This window comes from Lycorma delicatula, chromosome 2 (assembly GCF_047948215.1).
Source record: "Lycorma delicatula isolate Av1 chromosome 2, ASM4794821v1, whole genome shotgun sequence".
Taxonomy (NCBI): domain Eukaryota; kingdom Metazoa; phylum Arthropoda; class Insecta; order Hemiptera; family Fulgoridae; genus Lycorma; species Lycorma delicatula.
The window spans coordinates 22,597,346-22,620,517 of NC_134456.1; the positions used below are offsets into that span (position 1 = coordinate 22,597,346).

Sequence of the window (23,172 nt, forward strand, 5' to 3'; positions counted from 1 at the left end):
AAAAGGTAAAAACTAAATAATTTAGAAAGAAATTCTTTAAGGAATTATATCACTTTACGGAAAAAGATTGTTTATTAGAACAATCCTCACACCTTGCAAGAATTGAAGACAAACATTACCGATACCATCCAGGAAATAGAGAGGGTACAGCAAACAAGAGGACCTAGGTACATGGTCAACATGTTGACAAGTGCATGTTGACAAATGAACTATTTTATTGTAATTATAAAAAATTTAGGAAGAAATAAATTTTATATTTGAATATATGTATGAGAATAGCTGGTAAAGACCAGTTTTTTAAATATGCTTTTTGTCAGATCCTTTAAAAAATTGTCTTTCTAATCTAAGAAACAAATAAATCCACTTCATAGTTTTCTCACTGGTTTGCTCTAAAATTTGCATTCAGTTCAACTAAGAATGAGAAGCAGAGATAAGAATGGGACATACAGGATTAAACTTAAATGAGGCCCCCTTCATTTTGATTAGTCTGTAAATAGTATTTTATTGGCAAACATTTAGATAATAATTTACAGAAGGTTTTGATTATAATGGCCATTTATTTCCACGCACTTGTCAACATGTTGACCATGTACCTAGGTCCTCTTGTTTGCTGTACCCTCTCTATTTCCTGGATGGTATCGGTAATGTTTGTCTTCAATTCTTGCAAGGTGTGAGGATTGTTCTAATAAACAATTTTTTTTTAATAACCCCATAGAAAGAAGTCTGGATTAGTTAGATCCAGAGATTTTTGGTGGCCACAATCCTTTAGAAATTATGATGCTTCCTTTGAAAAAATGCTGTAAAATCTCTGTAGTAGAGATTTTACAGCTCATAGCTGTAAGTGGTGCTATCCTGTTGCAACCAGCAGTCACACTCATCCTCTTGCTGTAAAGCTATGAACTGTTGGAAAATTTCTTGGTATGTGGCTGCAGCCACAGTTTTTTCAAAAATCAAGGGTCTATTATTTGTCGCCTTGAAACTGCACATCATATGCCTGTTTTTTTTTTTGAGGATGTAGGGGAGATTCAAAGAAGATGTACTTGTTTTCAGTTCCCCAGGTCCAGTAGTTCTGACTTTTAACATACCTACCAATGTGAAAAACCATGCTTCATCTATGAAAAACACTTGATTTAAAATTCCACTGTAGACTCTAATGAAGTTCTTGAATCATTATCAGTAGTGAATTCCTTTAAAATAATCAGTTAGTTAGCTCATGGAAAACCTGTATTCGATATGGATAATAATTCAGCCTTCTTTCTTTGACAGAAACTTCTTGAAAGTATAAAAATTAAACGTTTTAAAGAAGTATTACATTGTTGAAAAATGGTTCTCACTTGCACAACAAACATCAGAAAAGTTTAACGATATTAGTGTTTATCAGTGTTTGATGAAGAACTGCAGATATTAATTATCACCTTTATTTGTAAAAATAAATGAAAACTGAAAAATCATAATTGTTCTAAATAAAATTACAACTTCTTGTATTTAAACCCAACAATACTCAAACAATACAGCAACATGTTTCGGGCATGATGCAAACTTTTATTGAATAAAAAAAAAAAGATTCACTTAAGCAATCACAGTGAACGCTTATTTTGAACTAGTTGTAATTAATCCAAAACATTGGCAGACTTAAATAAGCTTGCCGATAAATACATGTGCCTGAAAGCACGGCACTGTTAGCTACAGCCATACAATTGAAATGACGTATCTAGTAAAAGGGACCCATGTTCAGAAGATCAACAGTTTGATTAAAGTATTTTAATAAGATTGTTAAAATCATTAAATTGGATAAAACAAAGTCCAGATTAACCCTTTACATGTCTAACATTCCAGGAAGATATTTAAGTTGTAAACTTGTTAGATGATTGAAAAAATGATCATTGGCATTATTTTTTTTTATCTAGTAGATTATTTTTATTTTCAAGCCACCAGAAATATATGATTATTGTCCAGCTAGTACTTTATAGTATGTTTGAAATCAGGAGCAGTAGGTTTTATTTGCACCATGGTATGGAATCTTTTCACTTGTAAAGCCTCTGCTTTTTTAAGATGTTCATTGTGTTTGGTGTTTTCCCAGTAAGTCGCAAGTTCATTCAGGTCCTGCATTTGTCTTTCTGATGGCCTTTTTCTTATTCCTCTTTTGACGTTGATATATTTGGTGTTCATTTTCCAGACCATCATGATCTCCTTCATAATTTCCTTTAACTAATTAAAGATATATTTCATCATGGCCTTATTCCAAACTTTATTCATGCCATATTCCAGCTGTAATATCTGATATATCATTTTTTTCATCGACTTTTCTTGAAATCAGTCTATTGTAATAATTAAACAGATTATTTTTATTCATGCATAGCATTCACATAACTTATTGATTATAATGTTAATAATATTTCAACATTCACCTAATCTTGAAATTTTAACATATCTGGCTCGTTTGAATGATTTATAACAGCATGCAGTCTACTTTTTAATATGACATAGTATGTGTTTTCCACCGTGACTTAATTTTGAAATCATACCCCATAGAAAATGTCTTAAAACCAAACCAAATTTTTTCCACTCTTTTCTAGTATTTTTTATTATGATTTTTAAATTCAGCACATTTAATCACATATTACATCCTACATTATTACTTCTCTTTTTTTTATATGTAACAATCTGTCTTCTACAGTTTTTACCAGCTTGAAGTAATAGTAGACATTCTTTTATTATCTAATTAATCAAACCTGGTCATAATAAAGGCCCCAACCAACCTTGTTTGTCCCATTACATTTTGCCACAAATTTCTATTTTTTCTTCATATTTAGATCTCTTCATTTTTATTTCATTAGGAGATATTCACAAGTTCTTCAACAGTATTGGTATGACAATTCTCACTTCTTTTAAGTATTTGCCTTATTTATTTTATATTTCTTAAGTTGACTGTAATTACATTTTACAGCTATTATGTTTACTCTCATTCTTAATTCTTGAAGTTTCAGATGGTCCTGATAATATAGCTGCTGGTAAATGGTCCTGAAGGAATTTTTTTTAATTTCTGCATTGTCATTCCAATATGGAATTTTTACAATCTTGCTGCTCTCTTCAATCTATTTTATAAACTTTTGATTTGTTTTTTTTTTATTGTATGTTCTAAAAGCAGTTTTATAATTAATTTTTTTTCTTCTTAATGTTGAAAATTTTCATGTATATCTCTGTGAAAGACTTAAAAACATAGAGAAATATAGAGGAAACTGAAGAAGGTATAAGCAGCAAGTGAAAAAACTAATTTATTCAGATAAATATTATCTTTTTATAATTATATTCTGCTGCTATGATGCGCAGTTTGCTAGATTATGATATTTGTTCCCTTTTTCTAGGTGTATTTATGTGTTCCTCCATATGAAAGCTTGACAGAAGGACACTGCCTAATAGTTCCTTCACAACATGTTTCATGTACAACACAACTAGATGAGGATATCTGGGAAGAAATAATGGTCAGAAAGTTGTAATTTTTTATTATTGCTATACTTAGTTGATTTTGTATTTTTAATTTTACTCTATTACACACCTTACCATTAATTTTCATTTAAAGCGTAATGAATAATGGCCTGGTGTGCAACTCTGATTAAAGTTTGTCATGTATATCATTGTGTGCATTTCAACACTGGAATGGACAACTTTACTAAGCAGTGTTTTGACATTAAATGTTGTGTTAAACTAGGTAAATTTTATTAAAACATCAAAACAACTTGTTTTGATCAATTATTTTTTTATTGATTTAAGTTTATGTAAGGTAACTGAGTCGAATGATGTTGACTCTTACGTTCAATAGAAGTCGAAGATAATGAGAGTCAATGGTATGGGTTTTCACTGGTAGACTGGCTGAAAGTAGCAGTATATTGAAGTATTTCAATTAGTTAATATCATAACACACAGACTGAGAAAAACTTAAAATCATGTTTAAACAGAGTTCATTCTACCATTAATCACTTAGTGTAAAGACAATCCCATTTCAATCTGTCAAGAATTGTTGCATCACATAAATTGTTTCTTAAATTGAGTCTGTGGGTGCAGTGTTGAAACCTAATAGTCATGGCAGTATATTAATAAATCTTAAAATATAGGTTGATAATTATTGTGACAGTTTAGGCCAACTATAAAAACCACGTTAACAAGTTTTTTTCAGTTATAAAATTTTAAGATAATGTAAGTACAGTTTAGGCCAACTATAAAAACCACGTTAACAAGTTTTTTCAGTAATAAAATTTTAAGATAATGTAAGTATTTTCTTCTACAAATTTTAAAATCAGCTTTTGCAGATTTCACATGTTTTTAAAGTAAGATTGCTAAATTTTTAAATGGTTCAATAAATTATTTTAAATATATGTTTAACTAAATTGTTTTAAATGGTACAATAAAGTTTGTTTACATTGTTAATTGTGATTAGACTGGTATAGCATGATTTTAATGTGTAAAAAATTCCATTTTTTTGTGTATGGAGATTTTTTAAAAATAACATTCACTTCTGTGCGTCCATGGCTTGTCAGAGATATTTTCTTTGCACATCAATGAATGGTTTATTAGAAATTAAATATTTTCTGTTTTTGTTGTAGTATTAGAGAAGAAAAAAAGTTTGTGATAAATTTTTTGCAAAAATCATCCAATTCCACAGAAGTGAAGGCTATTCTACAACTAAAAAATAATTACTTCTGACAGACCTTATTTGATTGATTATATGTCTATCAGTAAAAAGAAAATTATTTTATCAAATAGAAATTATTATTAATCTTTAGCAGTCTTTTATGTGTTAAAATGATGAGAGAAAATGGTTGGCATTTTCCTCTGGTAAAGGGTGGCACTTAAGGAGTGTTTATTTAGAGAAATAATATTTCTTTAATTATTCTTATGTTTTTAAAATTAAGATGTATTTAATGTAAATATGTTTGCAGGTATTTAGGAAAGCATTGGTGAAAATGTTTTTGTCAAAGGATTTGGATGTTGTTTTTTTTGAATGTGCAATTTACCTTTCTCATGCACCACATACAGTGTGGCAATGTGTTCCTCTCCCAAAGGAATCTGGTGATGTTGCTCCAGTTTATTTTAAGGTACACCAAAATATTTTATTTTATCGTTCGTTTTTGCAATTAAGTTTATTGTATAATAATCTGTAATAGGCTTCATTAAGACATTTTTTTTAATATTAAAAAGAAAAGTAAATCAGCAGCAATTAACAGGAAAACTGTAAAATCTCTATTTACAAGTACAATAAATTAAAAAGACTATGTATTTGTTACAAAACCAAATTAATCTTACAGAGTTATAATTTTTAGAGTAAATTCCTGTTAAAGTTTGTTCTTTTTTATTGACTATTAAAAAAACTATATATGAATTCATTATGCTGGTCAATAAAAAAGGTATTTTTCTATAACCAAACTTTGTAGCAGTAAGGTGTAACCAAGTAGGCCTAAGGTGATGTTGCTTCTGTTTAATTTACAGCAGCAAGATCGTTCTTTCTGCTACAGCCCTGTTTTCAATTTAGTTTAGGGGTTATTGCTAAATGCAGTAGTGAACAATTGATATAAATATCAGCCAGCTACAGTTTTCCCCTACATGGAAAACATCTGTTATAGAATTTCAATAGAAGAATGACTTCTGCTGTTACTGTTCTGCTGGTAATTTTGAATTCTACAATTTAATCTTTTGAAGAAAAGGTGCCTATTCTGTTAATACGGAATTTTGTTTTAGAATGAGTTAATTGTATTAGAACCTTTTTTTTCTTTATTGTTTTATTAAGTATCTTGCAATTTACTGAAAGTTTTAAAAAATTGTTCAGATTTCAATGATTTTTCATTTAGATTTAATGATTTAGTCTATTAGTAAATATAATAACATTGTTTTAATCCATACAGAAAGCTATTCAAGAATGTGAGACTGAGTGGGCTTCAAATAAAAAGTTGATAGATCTTACAGGGAAGAATGTACGTCGTGCTGTTCCACGTGGGTTACCATACTTTACTGTAGATTTTGGTATGCAGCCAGGTTATGCCCATGTAATTGAAGATGAAAAAGTATTTCCAAAGAACTTTGCTCAGGTATGATTAAAGTTTTGGATTATCTTATTAAATTTATATAAACATGTAATAAAATAATCTAAATCTCAAAGATAATCTAGAATGATAAAGAATTATATAGTGAATCTTTGGTTTATGAACAAAAATCTGATTAAAAAAGCTTCAAATTGTGAACAGAATATCAGCTTATGAATAGTACTAGTGCTGATGCCATTGAGTCTGAAAATTAGTGGGGGGGGATGCTAATTTTACAATAGAGTTCACTGAGGATAGATTGATGTTCTAGTTGTATTTATTGGACTGCTTCTCGAATAAGTATTGTGTTGTTTTTGTATACTTGTTACTGCTGTTTTCCAAATTTAATTAACATTTTCTTTAGACTATCATGAAGCCAAACAATGTTAAAAAGTAGATGAAAAAAGAAATTATATCTAAAAATTAAAATTGTGTTCATAACTCTGATTTTGCTATGAAATTCACTATCGCAATGTTATTAGTCTATATTAAAAAAGAGGGAGAGACAATCAAAAAAGCTATGCAAAAGGAGTAAAGTTATTAGTAAACAAAGACTACAGTTGATTTGACAAAATGGAGAAATTGTTATTTGGATAAATGAGAAATGGTTAGCTAGTGATAAATGTTCAAAAGTGAATTGATTACATGATGACTTCTTAATAACAAACCTTGTTAAGAGCATTTGTACTGGTAAGAAGAGAACTGGAATACATAATGTAATTAGGCTTTGATAGATTGGAAGCTCAGGCCTAGAAGTTGCTAAGAAATATATACAAGAACTAGTATTCAACCGTGACGATCCTTTCCCAACAAGTATTCAACAGTGATGAAACTGACCAAATAAGCCCTACATTGCTCATGATGAAAAGACTTTCCTTGACTATCACTCTGAGAATCCAAAGATATTTAAGAGAAATAATATAATAAAAGGTAAACTGTCTGTAATATGAAGGGCTAATAGTAAGGCTTGGATATTCAGGCAATTGTTCATTGAGTGGATTTATGAAGCCTTTGCCTCAAGTGCAAGAAATATCTCTAATGCCACTACAATTCCTTCTTGTGATGGACAGTGCTCCTGCTCAGCCTCCAAACTTGCAAGACGAGTTGGCTGAGAAGTTTAGTTTTATCACAGAGAAGTTTCTGCCTCCTAACATTTATCTAGTGGTGAACGCGTCTTCCCAAATCAGCTGATTTGGAAGTCGAGAGTTCCAGCAATCAGTCCTAGTAAAGCCAGTTATTTTACACGGACTTGAATACTAGATCGTGGATACCGGTGTTCTTTGGTGGTTGGGTTTCAATTAACCACACATCTCAGAAATGGTCAAACTGAGACTGTACAAGACTGTACTTCATTTACACTCATACATATCATCCTCATTCATCCTCTGAAGTATTATCTGAACAGTAGTTACCAAAGGCTAAACAGGAAAAGAAAAAACATTACTCCTCTAATCTAGGACCAACAAATAAATCACTTCATATTTTAAGAAACTGTATGTCAAGGAATTATTTCTTGTTATAAATAATATCAACAATTCTAGGAAAAAATATTTGAATATCTTTGCTCGTATTTGAAAATATGAGCAATGTAGGGTTATATAAACTCAGGAGGAAATTGTGGCCAGATTGTACATCTGGCATTACCATTGTAAAACACCTGTATGCACAGTTGACTATTGTACAATTCCATTAAAATCATAAAATAAAAAAATAAAAAACAGACAGCATGTCTTTAAAATTGTATCGAGACTGATTTTGCTTTCTTGGGATATGAAGATCCTTTGCCAATTCATTGTGATCCTTAGTAAGCTGTCTCAAAAGCTGAAATGTTTGTATGAAAATTTCCCCAGTTTCACCAAAATTTTACATTTATCATCATTACTCCCGAAAATCGCTACTAACACGTTGCACTAAAATAACAATAACATGAAAACTAAACGAGATATCAACAATTCAAGAACATGTTACAGAGGAGGTTATACGGAACACAGTGTTGATTTAGTGGCCTATGGTTGGCAGCATTATGGTCCACATAACCTCCTGTGTTTTTGGATTGTTGATAAGTTTTCGTGTTACTTGAGTGCAACATTAACAGATATTTCAGCTCTTGAAACAAGCTTACTATAATGATGCTCTGCGTTGCACATAATGTTACGAATGGTTTTCACGATTCAAAAGTGATCATCAATCAATTTAAGATGACCCTTGACCAGGAAGGCCTTCGACATAAACTGAGGACACCCATGCTCATAAAATGAATTATCTAGTGCATGCAAATCGCTAGTTGACTATCAGAGAACTTGTAGAAGAGGTAAGCATCTCGATTGAGATGGACATTTTCACTGAAATATTGAAAAGTAGAAAGAACATAGTCGTTTGTCAGCAACTTCTTGAACAAGCTATTGTTGATGATAATAGCTATTGAGACAAAAGTTCAATCATCAATGGATTGGTAAAGAATCTCCACACCCCAAGAAAGCACATGTCTCAATCCAATATGTCAAAGTGCTGTTGTGCCCACACATTCAGCATCAGTTGCCAAAAATCAGAGCCTCCCTGATCAATCCAATATGTCAAAATGCTGTCATTTTAGATTTTAACAGGTGCATTTTGAATTCTTGCCTTAAGGTCAAACAGTCAGCCATACATACTATCAAGGTGTTTTACAGCAGTTTGACAAAAACCAACAGTTTGAACTAGGGAACCACCAGCTGACCAGCAAGACAACTCATGATTCCTTCACAGCAATGTGCCCACACATTAAGCATCAGTTGTCAAATATCAAAGCCTCACTACTTGCCAGACCTGACTCCTTGGGATTTTTTCTTAAAGGTCATTTCAGATGAAGCTATCATCCAGACTGCTTCTTTGCAAAGACACTGTAGGGAAAAATGTGGAGAGGGGAAGGGAGTACTGTGAAGGAGACAAGGACCAATAATAAAGATTAAAAATTTTCAAAAATTTTCTGAAGACATCATATATAATATAAAATAGTCTATTAAAAAACTAAAAACTACATCTATATAATTCTTTTTTTTTTTAATTCTAGGAAATTATTGGTGGTATGCTTGATATAGATCATAGCATATGGCGGAAACCAAGATATCAAAAATTTGAAGAACAGCGAAAAAAGGTTTTAGAGTTTATCAGTTTGTGGAAGCCATTTAGTTGTGTAGAGGATGAAAATAATATTATGTGATATGCATATAAAGAAAAGCAATGTATATTTAAAAAAGCAAGCTATGTACAATAAAATTTCTTTAACTTTTGTATTTTTCTAATAATAAATTATACATAAGTTTTTCTTCCTTACGCCTGCAATACTGGTCGTTCATGTTTTGCTTGTAGAGTCTGATTGGTAATTGAATAGCCAGTTCCACCCTAAAACACAAGATAATATCACAGACAGAATCTTAACAGAATCTTAACAATAAGGTTAATTCATTAAAAAATAAAAATAAATAAATAAAAAATAAACATCGTGACCATAAAGCCTGTTCATCATTATGCTGATACTGATGAAACCATTATAGAGGCTACTCCTTACCACAATCCAAGTGTTAGTATACGACACATTTCCTGGAGGTTTGGAGTTTCCCAGTCTATGGTGTTAAAAGGCAGTTAGTAACAAGCTGTATTCTTACTATAATCAACAAGTACAAAAATCTTCAACCAAAAGATTCTTCTTTTACAATACGGCAACTGGTTGAATATGAACTACTGACTGCACAGATTCATTTTATTTACTGATGAGACTCAGTTTACTTGGGATAGCCTTTGCAAAGAAGACACTTCGGCATAAGTCAATCCAGATGACACCTAATCCAGCACAGTTAGATTTTTGCATGTAGGATTAGAAGATAAGTATTATGTACAAGAGTTCGTTCATATACTTGAAACGGCTGCTCATACAGATGCCACTGCACAAATTTAGGCAAGTCATGCAGAATTTTGGAGAGCAACACTAGCAATTTGAGTGTGCAGCCAAATGTATTGAAGCAGAAAAACAAATTTTTGAAAATTTACTGTAAACTTTAATAAATATATCAATTTTTTAACATTGTTTCAATTTTCTGTAGTTATCATTTAAGTTCTTTTTATGTAGTCCTTAGTAATAACACCAAATTTCTTAAACTTGTATTTGTGTTTTATTGTGTTATTTTACTTCAAATTTCTTAGAATTAAACTTTCTACAAGTTTTGATAATAAATTGTATGCATTTATTAGTCATTTAACAAAGTTTTTGTATTGCAAACATTAAAAATCATGTTTTTTAAAAACCAATTTTTTATATTACATCAGATATTATGAAAACTACTGGAGAGACGGTTTTTGGAACCTAATTTATTCAATTTTTCAGGTCAAAAACCACAAGAAACCAAGTTTACCCCCTTCATCTGAATTACTAGAATTTCAGTATGATTTTATTTTATGCTATGCCCAAGAATCAGGGCAAAATGTTTTGCTAGCTTTAACTCTCTAACGGAGAATTTCTAGACCCACGTTTATATGAACTTTTTTCATTATTTTTATTAGTAGAATGACCTCAGAAAGTGTCGGTAAGACGACTTTGTTAATCACCCAGTACGTAAAAATATATATATATATAGAGCTGCTCTTACCCGCTGAAGATAGATTATGTCTTTTTCTGATAATTTTTCTCCAGTAAGAGGATGTGTCCAATCTTTTTTAATAATTTTTTCAATACAATCTGCTGTGACCACATCTCCTCTGAAATAAAAATATATTTTTATAAAAAAAATTAAATATTTAAGAACTGTTAACATACTGTTTAATCATAGATGTAAATTTATTATTGTTGTAATTTGTAAGTAGTATTTTATTACACATGTTAACTTAACCAAACCATTAACAAATTAAAAAGCAATTATTTATTAAAATTATACATATGTTCTGCATAAAATTTACAAAATAACACTTTCATGTTATTTAAAAGAAAAAAGTGCAGTTTTTGAGATAATCTTTAGAAAGTAAAGTCTTAAATGACTACAAAATAGTATAAAAATGTTAATTTTAAATATATCCAGGATGTTATGTATAAGGAAAACTACTTGAAATAAGATACATGTAATTATTTCTAACCTATCTAGTCAGGCTTCTTTGTTTTTTGTTATATTGAATAGCTAATGCACAACATTGATTATTTACTCTTTAATATTAATATTTAACTCTTATTATTAACTCTTATTATTATTCTTCTTATTAACTCTTATTATTTACTCTTTAATATTTAATTCAACATTTGTAGAACTATCATGTTAAGAAAATAATCTAAGATAAAAATAACTTACAGAAGAGAACGGGTATTTTATATATACAAACATAAGTTTTTAAATCAAAGTAAAAATCTATATTTTACTTTTCATTAATGAACAATTAAAACTAATGTATTAAAAATTAATTAATTATCGGCTTAAATATACCAGATGTATGAGAATTATCTGGACAACTTTGATGTTGAGTAAATTATTTACTTATTATGATATAAACATTGATTGTATGAATTTAGAAAAACATTAAAACTGAAAGTTTTTTTTTTTACCTGTAATCTAAGACATTCAATTAGTGTAACATTAGTAATTCGCAAAATACCCATCCGGTAATCAATTTCATGCCATGTTCATTGTAACATATCTACAAGTTCAAATGTGTTAAAAAAATCCTCCATCAAATCCAATCCATGTGTCCATCAAATCCAATCCAGCGATTTGGGAATGTGTTGTTCAGGAATTCACACACTAATGTGGCAGTGTTGCATCTTGTTGGAATATGATTTCATTTTGGGTTGCTACTCTTCAAGCTGAATGTAAACAAATCCAAATAGATATTCACATTAACTACCATTTCTGCAAAGAAAAAAGGTCCAATCAGAAGATTTGAAGCAGTCAGCACCAAACATTAATTTTTGGACAACCTCTAACAGTCAAAAGTGCAACACATCACTTCTCTGATCCCTATATTGGAATGTTCTCTGTTCACTTTTCCAGACTCGTGAATAGCTTCGTCTGAGAACATAACTTTTTTAAGGTAACAATTATCATTTTCAATTTGTTCAATCATTCCCACAGCAAATTCTTTCCTAGCAGTATGACCTTGCGCTGTAATGTACTGCAATATTTGTAACTTATAAGGATGCAATTTTAATCATTTTTTTAAACATTTTGAATGGTAGATAGTAGAAGATTTAACTTGCACACTACACTCAAAAGTAGACTTCCCAGGGCTGCAAACAAAAGAGACGAATGATATCCATTTTTACATCTGATGTGCTAGGCCTGCCTCCACCCTTCTTAAGTTCAACACTGCCAGTTTCTTTAAATTTATCACACTATGAACGAATACTTGTTCAAGAGGGTGGTTCTAAGTTATACAGAGCTCTAAAATTGCGTTGAACTTGTGTGTCTGATTTTGTTTCAATAAACCACTCTAAACATTATACTTTCATCATTGGATTCATGGCAACTGGCATATGCAGTTATGTTTGCTATCACAGCACTATCTAGTATTTGCTGAGGGAAACTTAATGAGTTACCTATTAAAGAGAACCCAACCATTCATTAATATGACTATTACTCTTTTTAATAAGACATCAAAGTATTGAGATAATTCTCAGACACCCAGTATGGTATTATTAGGTTAACAGCTTTGTTTAGATTCGTAGTGGAGAGCTTTTGCATAGAACATATTCTATACATGAAACACTGTACAAACGAATTGGTATATTTTCCCCACTTTTTTTAAATCACACTCACAATAAGAAATTTACCTCTAACCTATCATCATTTTATTTTGATTTTAAATTGCTATAACCAAACTCAGGTTCTAATGATTCCAACAATGCCTAGTTTTGTCATGCAATCTTTATTAAAAAAGACATTCTCAATGAAAAAAAAATTATAAAAAACTGATTCTGAAAAAGGAAAGGGACTATTTGAAATTGGTTTTAAATCTCTATAAAGTCTTTTTAAGAATCTATATGTTTTAATAGTAATCATCCAGATGAATTTTTTGGCTAAAATTCATCCTTGACCAGTAGATCATAAAAAATTGCCACAAAAAGCTTTCTAACCTGACATTGATTACATTTTTCTTTCATTCTTAACAAAGTCAATTTAGGGATTATTTTAATTTTACCCATTGAAATGTGTTTTGAAAATTAAAAACAATATATATAATAATAAAACTAAAAACATTACAGCAATAGCCCCATTCTAAATTTAAGAATGAATCTTTTATACAAAACTAATCTTTTCAGTTCTCCTTAATTAATATCCCTTTATTTTCTATGAGAATATCATAAAACACCATTTATGATGAAAAGAAAACATTTCATGTACTCTTAAAAATATTTTAATTGATTTTATGAGCTTTTTTCAATTAGTCTCTTTAATAGTGTGTACTAAGTGATTATATGCAAAAAAATATATTTTTCGTACAGAAAAGGTTAATCCACTTTTAAAATTTTAAGTCAAGTCATGAGAGACTTCAATCAGGGTTAAGATAAATGTACATTTTGTTAAGTGTATATATATATATATATATATATATATATATATATAAATGCATGATGCCAGACAAACAAGACAAATTTAAATATATTTGCAGAAAGTATTATAAGATATCTACAAAAAAATAAATTTTCATTATTTACCTATAAAAATGTGAAACAATAAAATTTAAGAAATTTCCTTGTTAAAAAATATCTTCTAATAAGGTTAAAAACAATTTAAATTATTAATTTATTATAAAAAAATTACATCCTTGCATGGCTACAAAAGATGTGAAGTAATAAAACTTCTGAATGATTACTGATATCATAAGAGTAATTTACCAAACATTTTACAAGTGAAACATAAAAGATTTTTCTATTCATTTCCTAAATGTTGTGCAAGAATTGTACAGCAATCTCTTCCAGAGTGTAATTTAATCAGCAACTAAAACTATTATGACACGAGAAATACTGAACTAAAATACAACAAACATCACCTATTTATAAATGTAAAAAAGAGAAATAAATAAAAATGTATCAGATTTGTTGCACTGTTTTTTCTCCGCTTCCTTTTATATTTTTTATAAAATTTGGATAGAAGCAAAGTAAAATGAATAGAAAAAGTGAATACAAGTTTTTATGAAAATAAGTTTTTAAATCTTTGGGCATACAAGATTATCATTAGAATAAAAATAAATGTTTATAGGTCAAAATCAGAGGTGAGCATTTTCAGATTCCAAATTTAAAAAAAATAAACTTATATTTCAACATTAATTTTAATTTACAAAATAAGCACCATATATGTACTAAAATTATTTTGAAAATGGCCAAGCAAAAAAGGAATTTTTTTATAATCCAATAAAATCGTGAATGTATATATATGTCATTTTGGGAACGGTTTTTAAAAATTAAAAAATGTGATTTTTAAATGTAACACTACAATAATTATTTAAAATCGTAAAATATGCAATTATTAATCAGAGAAAATGGAGATTGAAATATAAAAGCAAATCTATATGGATTTTTATAAGTAATTTTGTTAGCTGTATTCAGAGTGAGTTCTAAGATATAACTTTGATTTGTTTTTTACCATAAGTGGCTAAAAGTCATATGTAGAAGTTGTAAGTCGGTAAAATATTTATTTTTTTTTAATAGAAATTTAAACCGATATGTAAACAAATACTGAATTTGATTTTTTCCAAGATTCCTGTAAACAACAGTATGTTCCCTGAATGACAGTTAAAGATTGTAATGTTAAATGGCACAAATAGCACACTTCTCAGCGAAATCAAATGTTTAGGAGACACTTTGGTCAATTGCACCAAACAAATAAAACTATTGAAAGTTGACATCAGTTTTACAAAAATAGATATCACACATTAAGTATTTTTAAAACAGTTACTATAAACAAAATTTTAAATTGGTAATGAATTAAAAGTAAATAGGAATCAAAAAAGTGTTTACTTCTCAAAAATATCAATGTCTTCTTGAAAACAATAAAAACTACATCTACCTTTTTTCTGCAATTGAGAGGTTGGAAGAATTTTCACTATTTGATCAAAAACAATATATGAAACGTCTTTTTGTTCAATTTTAAACATCTTGACTGAATTTCGGTAACAATGTAAAAAGATGACTTTTACATCACCATCTTCATCAAATGAGGTGCTTGCAATTGCAACATATCTATATGTAACTTTTTTTTCGCTCAGTATGTTTATGAGTAAAAATGTCATAGGCCAAATTAAATTAGGATGTAAATTTTCCTTATCCTGGCCATAGTATGTATCAGCATGAAGTTCATTTTCACGTTCACGGAGTCAGTCCATAAACATTCACAAATCTTCTTCATCTAAGCTGCTTAAACCACACACATCATGATAAACGCTTGCTCTATTAAATTTCAAAGACAGTAGTTCTTGAGAAACGTCCATGTCTATAGGAACTTCTGGTTATTTATTCCAAAAGCAAGGACTATTTTACTGTCTATTCCAATTTTACTGTCTTCAAAAATCTCACATGCTAATACAACTCTATATGTTCGATGCTTTCTGCCACGTTATTTTAGTTACATTCATGATTCCAGGTATGGCATCCAATTTTTCAGGTACTGAGTTCACAGCCATGATTTCGTCGTTGATAACTTCTTGAACTAAAATCGTTGACTTTTCAAATAAATTGATAAAATGTGCAGCTGTTTACATATCTTTTCCTTTTAAAATATAATCATCAGCTCTCTTCTTTAATAAGCCACCTACACCATTCATGCGCCATTTACGATGTCCAGGCTCACTATAAGTCCAAGTTTTGGATGTAATTTGTGGAAAATGGTACATCAGAGTTTTTATCAATAAGTAAATGTTTGTGCAGTTTCGATACTGCGAGGTAGGGCCATCTGAAAACATATGAAGATTTTAGACACCTTCTCTTCTCTTGTACTTAAAAGTTTCTGTAGAATAGGCTTTAAGTGATCCCAAACAGCATGGGCCTGATGGTCAAGATTATTGCTCACAGTTACAAACGTGCCAGTTTGTATCAAATCATTATTTTTTGAGTAAAAGACGCCTATGTGGAAGGTAAGTTGGCCTTTAGATGTTCCAAAGTGTGTAGACTGTAATTCTTTCGCACATTTAGTCATATAATTTTCAGTAAAATCTATTTGTATCATATCTGTGTCTTATCTAACCCATTTTGAACTTCTCGTTTTGCCTTAAAAATTTTCATGCTATAAACATGTTATTTCATATCAAAAATATCTTCAGCTATGGATTTTTCAGATCTTTCACTGAGCTTGTAACTGTGACTATTCTAGTAACCTTCACAACTTTCTTCTCTCTTTTTATTATTCTGTCCTCTTTTGTCACTTGCCACTGACAATAGTCTACTGTATCTTCATTGCTGCCGGGATCCAATTTAATTTTTCCACAAGTCAAACGTGTACCAAACATACAATCGTACAAAGCACCATCACAGCTGTATGCTTGAATCAATGTTGATGTAGAATTTATTCCAGTTCACCCAATCTGTTCAGTTCGTTTAGTTTGAACTGAAAATTTTCATGTTTTACACTCAAGCAAGTGTTGCGATCTTTTCGTTTGGGAGGCACAAACCAATATGGCTTTTCTCTTAGAAGAGTAGCTTAGGACAATTTGATTGCCGTTAGTGACAAATTTACCATGTAAATTCTTTACACTATCTAAAAGCAAACGCTTTTGTTTTCCTCCTTTAGCATAGTCTTTTTTAACAGGACACATTCTACTAACATTATATTTTTCAAAAAGAGACTGAATTTTCTCATGAACATTTTTACTGATCAGGAGGAATGTTGGAGGCTTTCTGTCAAAAACTAAAATATTTCTATTGTCCTTGTTCTTCGGCAAAAAATTTTGAGCTACTTTATTAAAGCGATATTTATTAATTTGACTGCCACTCACGTACTTCTGAAATACCTCCTTTCTTTAGAATTTTTTGCTAACTTGTCAAGAGTTCTCTTTTAGCTGAGATACTAAAACCTCAAAACAATAATTTATTTTGTACTTCAGGAGTAGTAAAAGAACAGTCTTTTATTAAAGTCGTTGAACTTTCTATTAGGCGAATAAATGTTTTTCTTTGTTTCTCTCTCCATGTGCCATTTATTTCTCGCAAATTATGTTTCGTTGCATATTGCTGATTTTAGTTTTTTGCTTTTTTATAATTCTGGGTGCCTTGGGTCTATTTATTTTCAGTTTTTCTTATTAAACTTCGTGATGCATAAGAACCCAAATTATTTTCGCTTTCATTGTTGGTTTCTGGAGGACTATTAATTAATATATTTGCCAGCAATCTTTTTTTCTCACTATGTTTGTGAATTTTTCTTCCATACTTTTCTCTGTTGCCTTTTCTCTCTTGGTCATTTCATTTATAGATTTAGTTTTCTTTCTCTACTATTTTCTGTCTTTTTTTCTTTTCATTTCTCTTTGCTTAGATGTCATTTTATCTAGAAATTTGCATTTATGTACATTAGTCTCTTCATTTTGTCTCAAATAAGCTGAAATATTCTTGTTTATCTGCTTTTTTTATTTTTATCTTTCTCCATCTTGTTGCTGAAAATAAACACAAAATTGATGTAAAATAACAAAATCAGAACACTTTTCATACTTGTAAAGATCAAACATCATTCTGACCATGAATTAATCATTCCAGGAATGTCTGTCATAGTCTGAGAACATTCCCAAAATGATGATTTGACATAATGTTCTCCTTTATACTGGAATGACGCCATCTTGGATGCCAGCTTATGACAAATTTTTAATTTATCTATTAAGAGCCAAAATATTTTTAAGAAAAACACAAAAATACATAGTTATTGGCTAAATAAATGCAAAATGGCATTCTCGTAATGATATGCAATTAAAGTACGTTACACAGATGATAAATTGAAAAGTACTTACCAGAAAAAAATAAACTGAGTTCAGAAATGACAAAAAACTGACTTCTTTGACTGCTCACTAGCAACATCTAGTCTAACTAATTTGCAACATTTGGCCAAGCTATAGCATACACGAAATGACTTTTCAACTGTCAGACAACATTTGAAAATGAAAAAAATTTACAATTTTAATAATACAAGCATGCATTATTATCCTTAAGTAATAAAAATATGTAATATTAATGTCTAGAGAGCAATGCAAAAAAATTGCATGTTGCATTTTATATCGTTTTAAAATTACTTGAATCATAAAAAATTATTTGTGGACGCGTTCCCAAAATTACTTTTTAAGTATAATTAACTAATTGAAGTGCTTAAAATATTAGTGTATTAATAGTTACGAACAAAATGTATGATTTGAAGAACACTGTAAAATTTAAATGTAATTTCTGCCTTAAATTCTTCTCCTGAAGTGAATTCTTGACCTCTCTGATTTTGACCCGTAAATAAGCAATAAAAGAATAAAGATAAAACTTCTTTTTTTATTTAAAAATCTACATACTTATTTTTTGATATTACAAAAACTGCATACATTTGCCCCAACTTATGACAAGAAGTTTTTGTATGCTGACAATGAAAAATTCTAATAAATTATACTTATTCTATGACCACAATTGGTTTTTTCATTATCGATAGTGAAGTGAAGCAAATTATGTAATTCTTATTTTTTCTTTATCCTGGCATTAACAGAACTACCAACTACAAAACCATTACTGGCTGATGAACGCCTCTGTCTGCTCACCTTAGGCTTTACCCAGATTTAAGATATAATTTAATTAGAGTTAAAAAATTTCCTTTAATAATTATAAAATATTATTTTCAGAAAAATATAACATGTCATGATTAATTATGACTTATGACAACTGAATAATTATTATCTCCTTATATATAAAGCCAAAAGTTTGTCTTTTTGTTTATTCTCCCATCAAGCAAGAACCAAGTTGACCGATTGCTTACAAATTTGCATGATATATTTGTGTTACCCAGGAAAGGTTTAAAGGCATAAACCAAGGCCTTACCCCCATTGGTAATAGAGATAAGTTATGAATTTTTCCTTGGCTAAGGTTTGTATACTTTAGTAAGTACTATTCTGTCTTTTGTAATTTAGTTTATTTTTCATGTAATTTAGTTTTTTGTTTCTATAAAGCCTGAATAATTTAACTGTTATTATCAGTATTATTCTCACAACCATGTAACATACACTGCAGGAGTTTAGATGGGGCCCCCTCACAAGATAGTAATGGCAAGCTAAGCAAGCTCCAGGGTTCACTTAGATCCCAGGAACTGAAGGGATGGAGCCCTGCATAGAGGTTGGATAAGTGAAGTGAGCCTTCTTGACTGGCTAGTGTGAGTGTATATATTTAAAATTATTAATAAATATATTTATTTATACAGGTGAATCACATAGTGTTACCAGAGCTTCCTGAATTCATTCTACTAGCAAAAATAATGAAAATGTTCATATAAAAATGGTCCAGAAACCGTTCCATTAGCGAGTTACGGCTAGCAAAAGATTTTGCCCTGATTCCTGGACAAAGAGTGAAATAAAACCATACTAAAATTCAAGGAATCCAAATTAAGAGGTAAAATTGATGGTTTCTGGCCTGACAAATTGAACGGAATAGATTCCAAGTCATATCACCAGTAGTTTTCATAATAACCAATATAAAACAGAAAGATTTGTTATCTAAAAACATGTTTTTTTTTTTTACATTTCTAACACAAAAACTCTGTTAAATGACTAATAAATGCATAAAATTTATTCTCAAAACATGTAAACTAGTAGGGAATTTAATTCTGAGAAAATTTATGTAGAACAGCCCAATAAAAAACAAATACAGTTCAAGAAATTTGATTTTATTACAAACTCTTACTGTACGCAAACTTTTAAATGTTGTCAACTATAGAAAGTGAAGTTTACATACAATTGATACAATGTGAAACAAATAAAAATGCAACTGATAAAATTAATAAAATTTACAGTAAATTTTCAAAAATCTGTCCTTCAATACATTTGACTGCATGCTTTCGGACTGCTAGTGTTGCTCTACGCAACTCTGCATGACTTTCCTTAATTTGTGCAGTGGCATCTGAAATATGAGCAACAACTCTTTGAGCACATGAACTTTTCTCCTCTACACAATACTTTTCATTCAACCCCACACAAAAATCTAACAGTGTTAGATCAGATGACCTTTTTCACTGGTGGGCATTTTGCATGGTAAGCCAGGAGTGTGGCCCACCATAGAAATTGCTCATTTAAGTATGTCAATACAGTACATGAAAGTAGGGAGGCGCAAGTATGCTGATATGGTATATGAGAAGTGGAGATATCCACCATCAACAAAAGTAGATGCAATGTCTTGATGATGCTAGTGGAACATCTTCTAATAGCAGCAGCAATTGTCTTTACAAAATTCCAAATAAATGTTGGAATTTAGGCATCCTGGGATTATGAATGATCCAATTAACTGATCGCAAACTTGACTACACCATACACTGATGCTAAATCAGTGCTGGAAATTACATTCTACTGTCACATGATGTGTGGATTGACTAACGTCCAAGTATGTTTACTGCGAAGGTTATTGATCCCGTCCTGAGTAAACTGAGCCTCTTCAGTAAATAAAATGAACCTATGCAATCGGTGATTCATATCTAACCAGTTACAATATTGCAAGTGAAGGGGAGGATCTCTTGATTGAAGAAGTTTGTTAACATCTGAGATATTAACACTTGGACTGTTTAAAGAGTAGCCTGTATAATGGTTTCATCAATATCCGTATCGTGATGAGCAGGCAGAATGGTCTGGTAAATACTAATGTTGGGAAGTATATCTGTTTCTCATAGCATATGGAATGTTCCACTAATTGTTTTAGCATGAGCTGCTCATGCTTGTGAGACACTGACTGTGCAGTCTCCAACATAAGATGATTTTCAGCCCAGAGAAAACCACAATGATTGCTTAAGGGTCGATTGGCTGCTTCCCAACAAATCTGGATTCAGATGGCTGGTCTCTCCATTCGATACGTTATGGCTCAAAAATACCTGGATGTTATCCTTGACGAGAATTTTCGGTTCAAGGAACATCTTACAGTATGTAGCAAAAAAGGCCGCTGATGCTTTTTATGGAATTTATAGTCATTCATCCTGATTGAGAGTTGAATTACCATACCATGTGTATCCTTTACAAAGGTGTCAGTGAAGCTATTATGTTGTATGATGTGCCTGTCTGGGTTCACTGTGTGGTTTTTAGCTATTTCTGTGTGGACATTTTGTTGTGGGCCCAGCAATTCTTCTTGCTGGCTGTTATAGAACAGTCTTGCGGGAGGCAGTCTGTGTTATAGCCGGGGGTCAAACCAATAGATATCATGGCTAATGAGCACAGGAAATGCTACATTTCCAAGGTAAATAACCTATTGATGTCAGAACGAAGGCAGGAGATTGAAGACCAGGGCCTTGCATCTTGGCAGGTCAGGTGGGATGAATCCCCCACAGGTCGCTACAAGCACAGTATATTTCCTATAGTGTCAGATTTCGATGTGATTGGATGGGTCTTCCCCAATCGGTATATCACACAGTTTCTCTCCAGGTATAGTGCCTATTGGACGACTTTGGCTAGGTTTCATTTGGTGGATTATGGTCAATGCCCAGATTGTGGGACTGATGATACAGTGGACCACGTCCTCATACGTCTGTCCCCAATACGAGGTCTAACGTTCACAAGCTGTTAGGGAACTTGAGAGAATGCACTCCTTTCTGGATCTCCTTATTAATTGGATTATCCGCAAGGAGTGGTCTATAATGGCTGGTTTTCTTCATACCCTTGTGGTGTTTAGGTACTCGATCGTGGTAGGATCCTGGGTGGCTAGGGTTCCGGCTTAGGCATTGGATTGTTTTAGGCACATTGGCATCATGCCATGGTTATATTAGTGTTGTTTGTGATTTGATTTGGGGCTCTCGCTGGTAGGGGTGGCCGCACTGCCAGAGTATGGCAGTACAGGGGTGTGGCTTCCCTCCATTGGTGGCGGTCCTGATCGTGACTTGGTAATGCCACGTAAGACTCCATGATGCGATCGGGTGGGAGTGCAGGGTTTGTCCCCGGCTCCTGTGCAGATCGGAATAAGGTTACGTTCACCTTGTTAGGAGACACAAATTGGTCGACTTATTTGAATTTCTATATTGCGTATGACATAATTTTGATTGGCATCACTGATTTTCAACTCGTTCCTTTTCCAAGGCATTCACAGTCACGAACAGTGCTGTCAAATCTGGACTAGCCGTGGGGTTCCCACTTCCACAGTTTCGAACAGTTAGTTTGATGAAATCATGTTGGGTTGGATGTGAAGATGTCTGTTTGAGGCCTATGTGAAGGCAAAATTTGATTTGTATTTTAGTGAAGCAAATGTCTACCAAGGCAATTACATTGGTGGCATCCCGACCAACGCCTGGCTGATGACTGTGAGATGTAATCTGTTAGAGGGTCTAAAGACGACCTCCGGTAAAGCTCCTCAGGGCTTAGAACGGAGGGGGTGGTGTGGCAACCATTAACATCACAAGGTGGGTGTCTTTCCCCTACGAGGTTGGGATGCCTGAATTAGAACTATTTTTTTTCATTTTATTAAATTTATAATTTTATTTCTGTCTTTAATATAACACTATTTTTTGTATCATTGCCCTTTTTAGGAAAGCAAACAGCTTTGTACATATAATCCCTTTAATTTCAAATGGTAAGTATACATAATAAAATTAAATTTCTTGAATTTGTATTTGTTTTTTATTGGGCTACTGTACATCAACTTTCTCAGAATTAAATTCTTTACAAGCTTAAATGAGTCATTTAAATGTTTATATCACAAACGTAACAAAATATATTTTTAGACAACTAATATTTCTGTTTTATGTCAGATATTATGAAAACTACTGAAAATATGGTACTAAAACTTGTTTTATCAATTTTTTACATCAAACACCATAAGAAACTTTCAAGTTTACAATTCAATTTGGGTTCCTAAAATTTCAGTATGGTTCTATTTCATGCTTTGCCCAGAAATCGGGTGAAATCTTTCACTAGCCATACCTCGCTAATGGAGTGTTTCCAGTAAACGTTTTTATTATTT

At 31.2% G+C, this 23,172-nt stretch overlaps 2 protein-coding genes and 1 pseudogene across 2 annotated transcripts in view; 1 reads left to right on the forward strand and 2 right to left on the reverse strand.

Annotated features, from left to right (window-relative positions):
* Positions 1–9,346, forward strand: part of LOC142320548 (CWF19-like protein 2) — a 47,162-nt gene extending 37,816 nt beyond the window's left edge. The window contains exons 8-11 of the mRNA XM_075358454.1: positions 3,366–3,482; positions 4,938–5,093; positions 5,898–6,080; positions 9,124–9,346. Coding sequence (XP_075214569.1) covers positions 3,366–3,482; positions 4,938–5,093; positions 5,898–6,080; positions 9,124–9,273 — 606 coding nt within the window. The 3' untranslated portion in view covers positions 9,274–9,346. The remainder of the gene's footprint in view (positions 1–3,365; positions 3,483–4,937; positions 5,094–5,897; positions 6,081–9,123) is intronic.
* LOC142320549 (nitric oxide synthase-interacting protein homolog) overlaps positions 9,276–23,172 on the reverse strand; it is a 37,769-nt gene continuing 23,872 nt past the window's right edge. Inside the window, exons 6-7 of the mRNA XM_075358455.1 lie at positions 10,697–10,805; positions 9,276–9,455 (exon numbers count right to left, since the gene is read on the reverse strand). Of these exons, the coding sequence (XP_075214570.1) occupies positions 9,384–9,455; positions 10,697–10,805 (181 nt within the window). The 3' untranslated portion in view covers positions 9,276–9,383. The remainder of the gene's footprint in view (positions 9,456–10,696; positions 10,806–23,172) is intronic.
* Positions 15,104–18,081, reverse strand: LOC142319794 (uncharacterized; annotated as a pseudogene).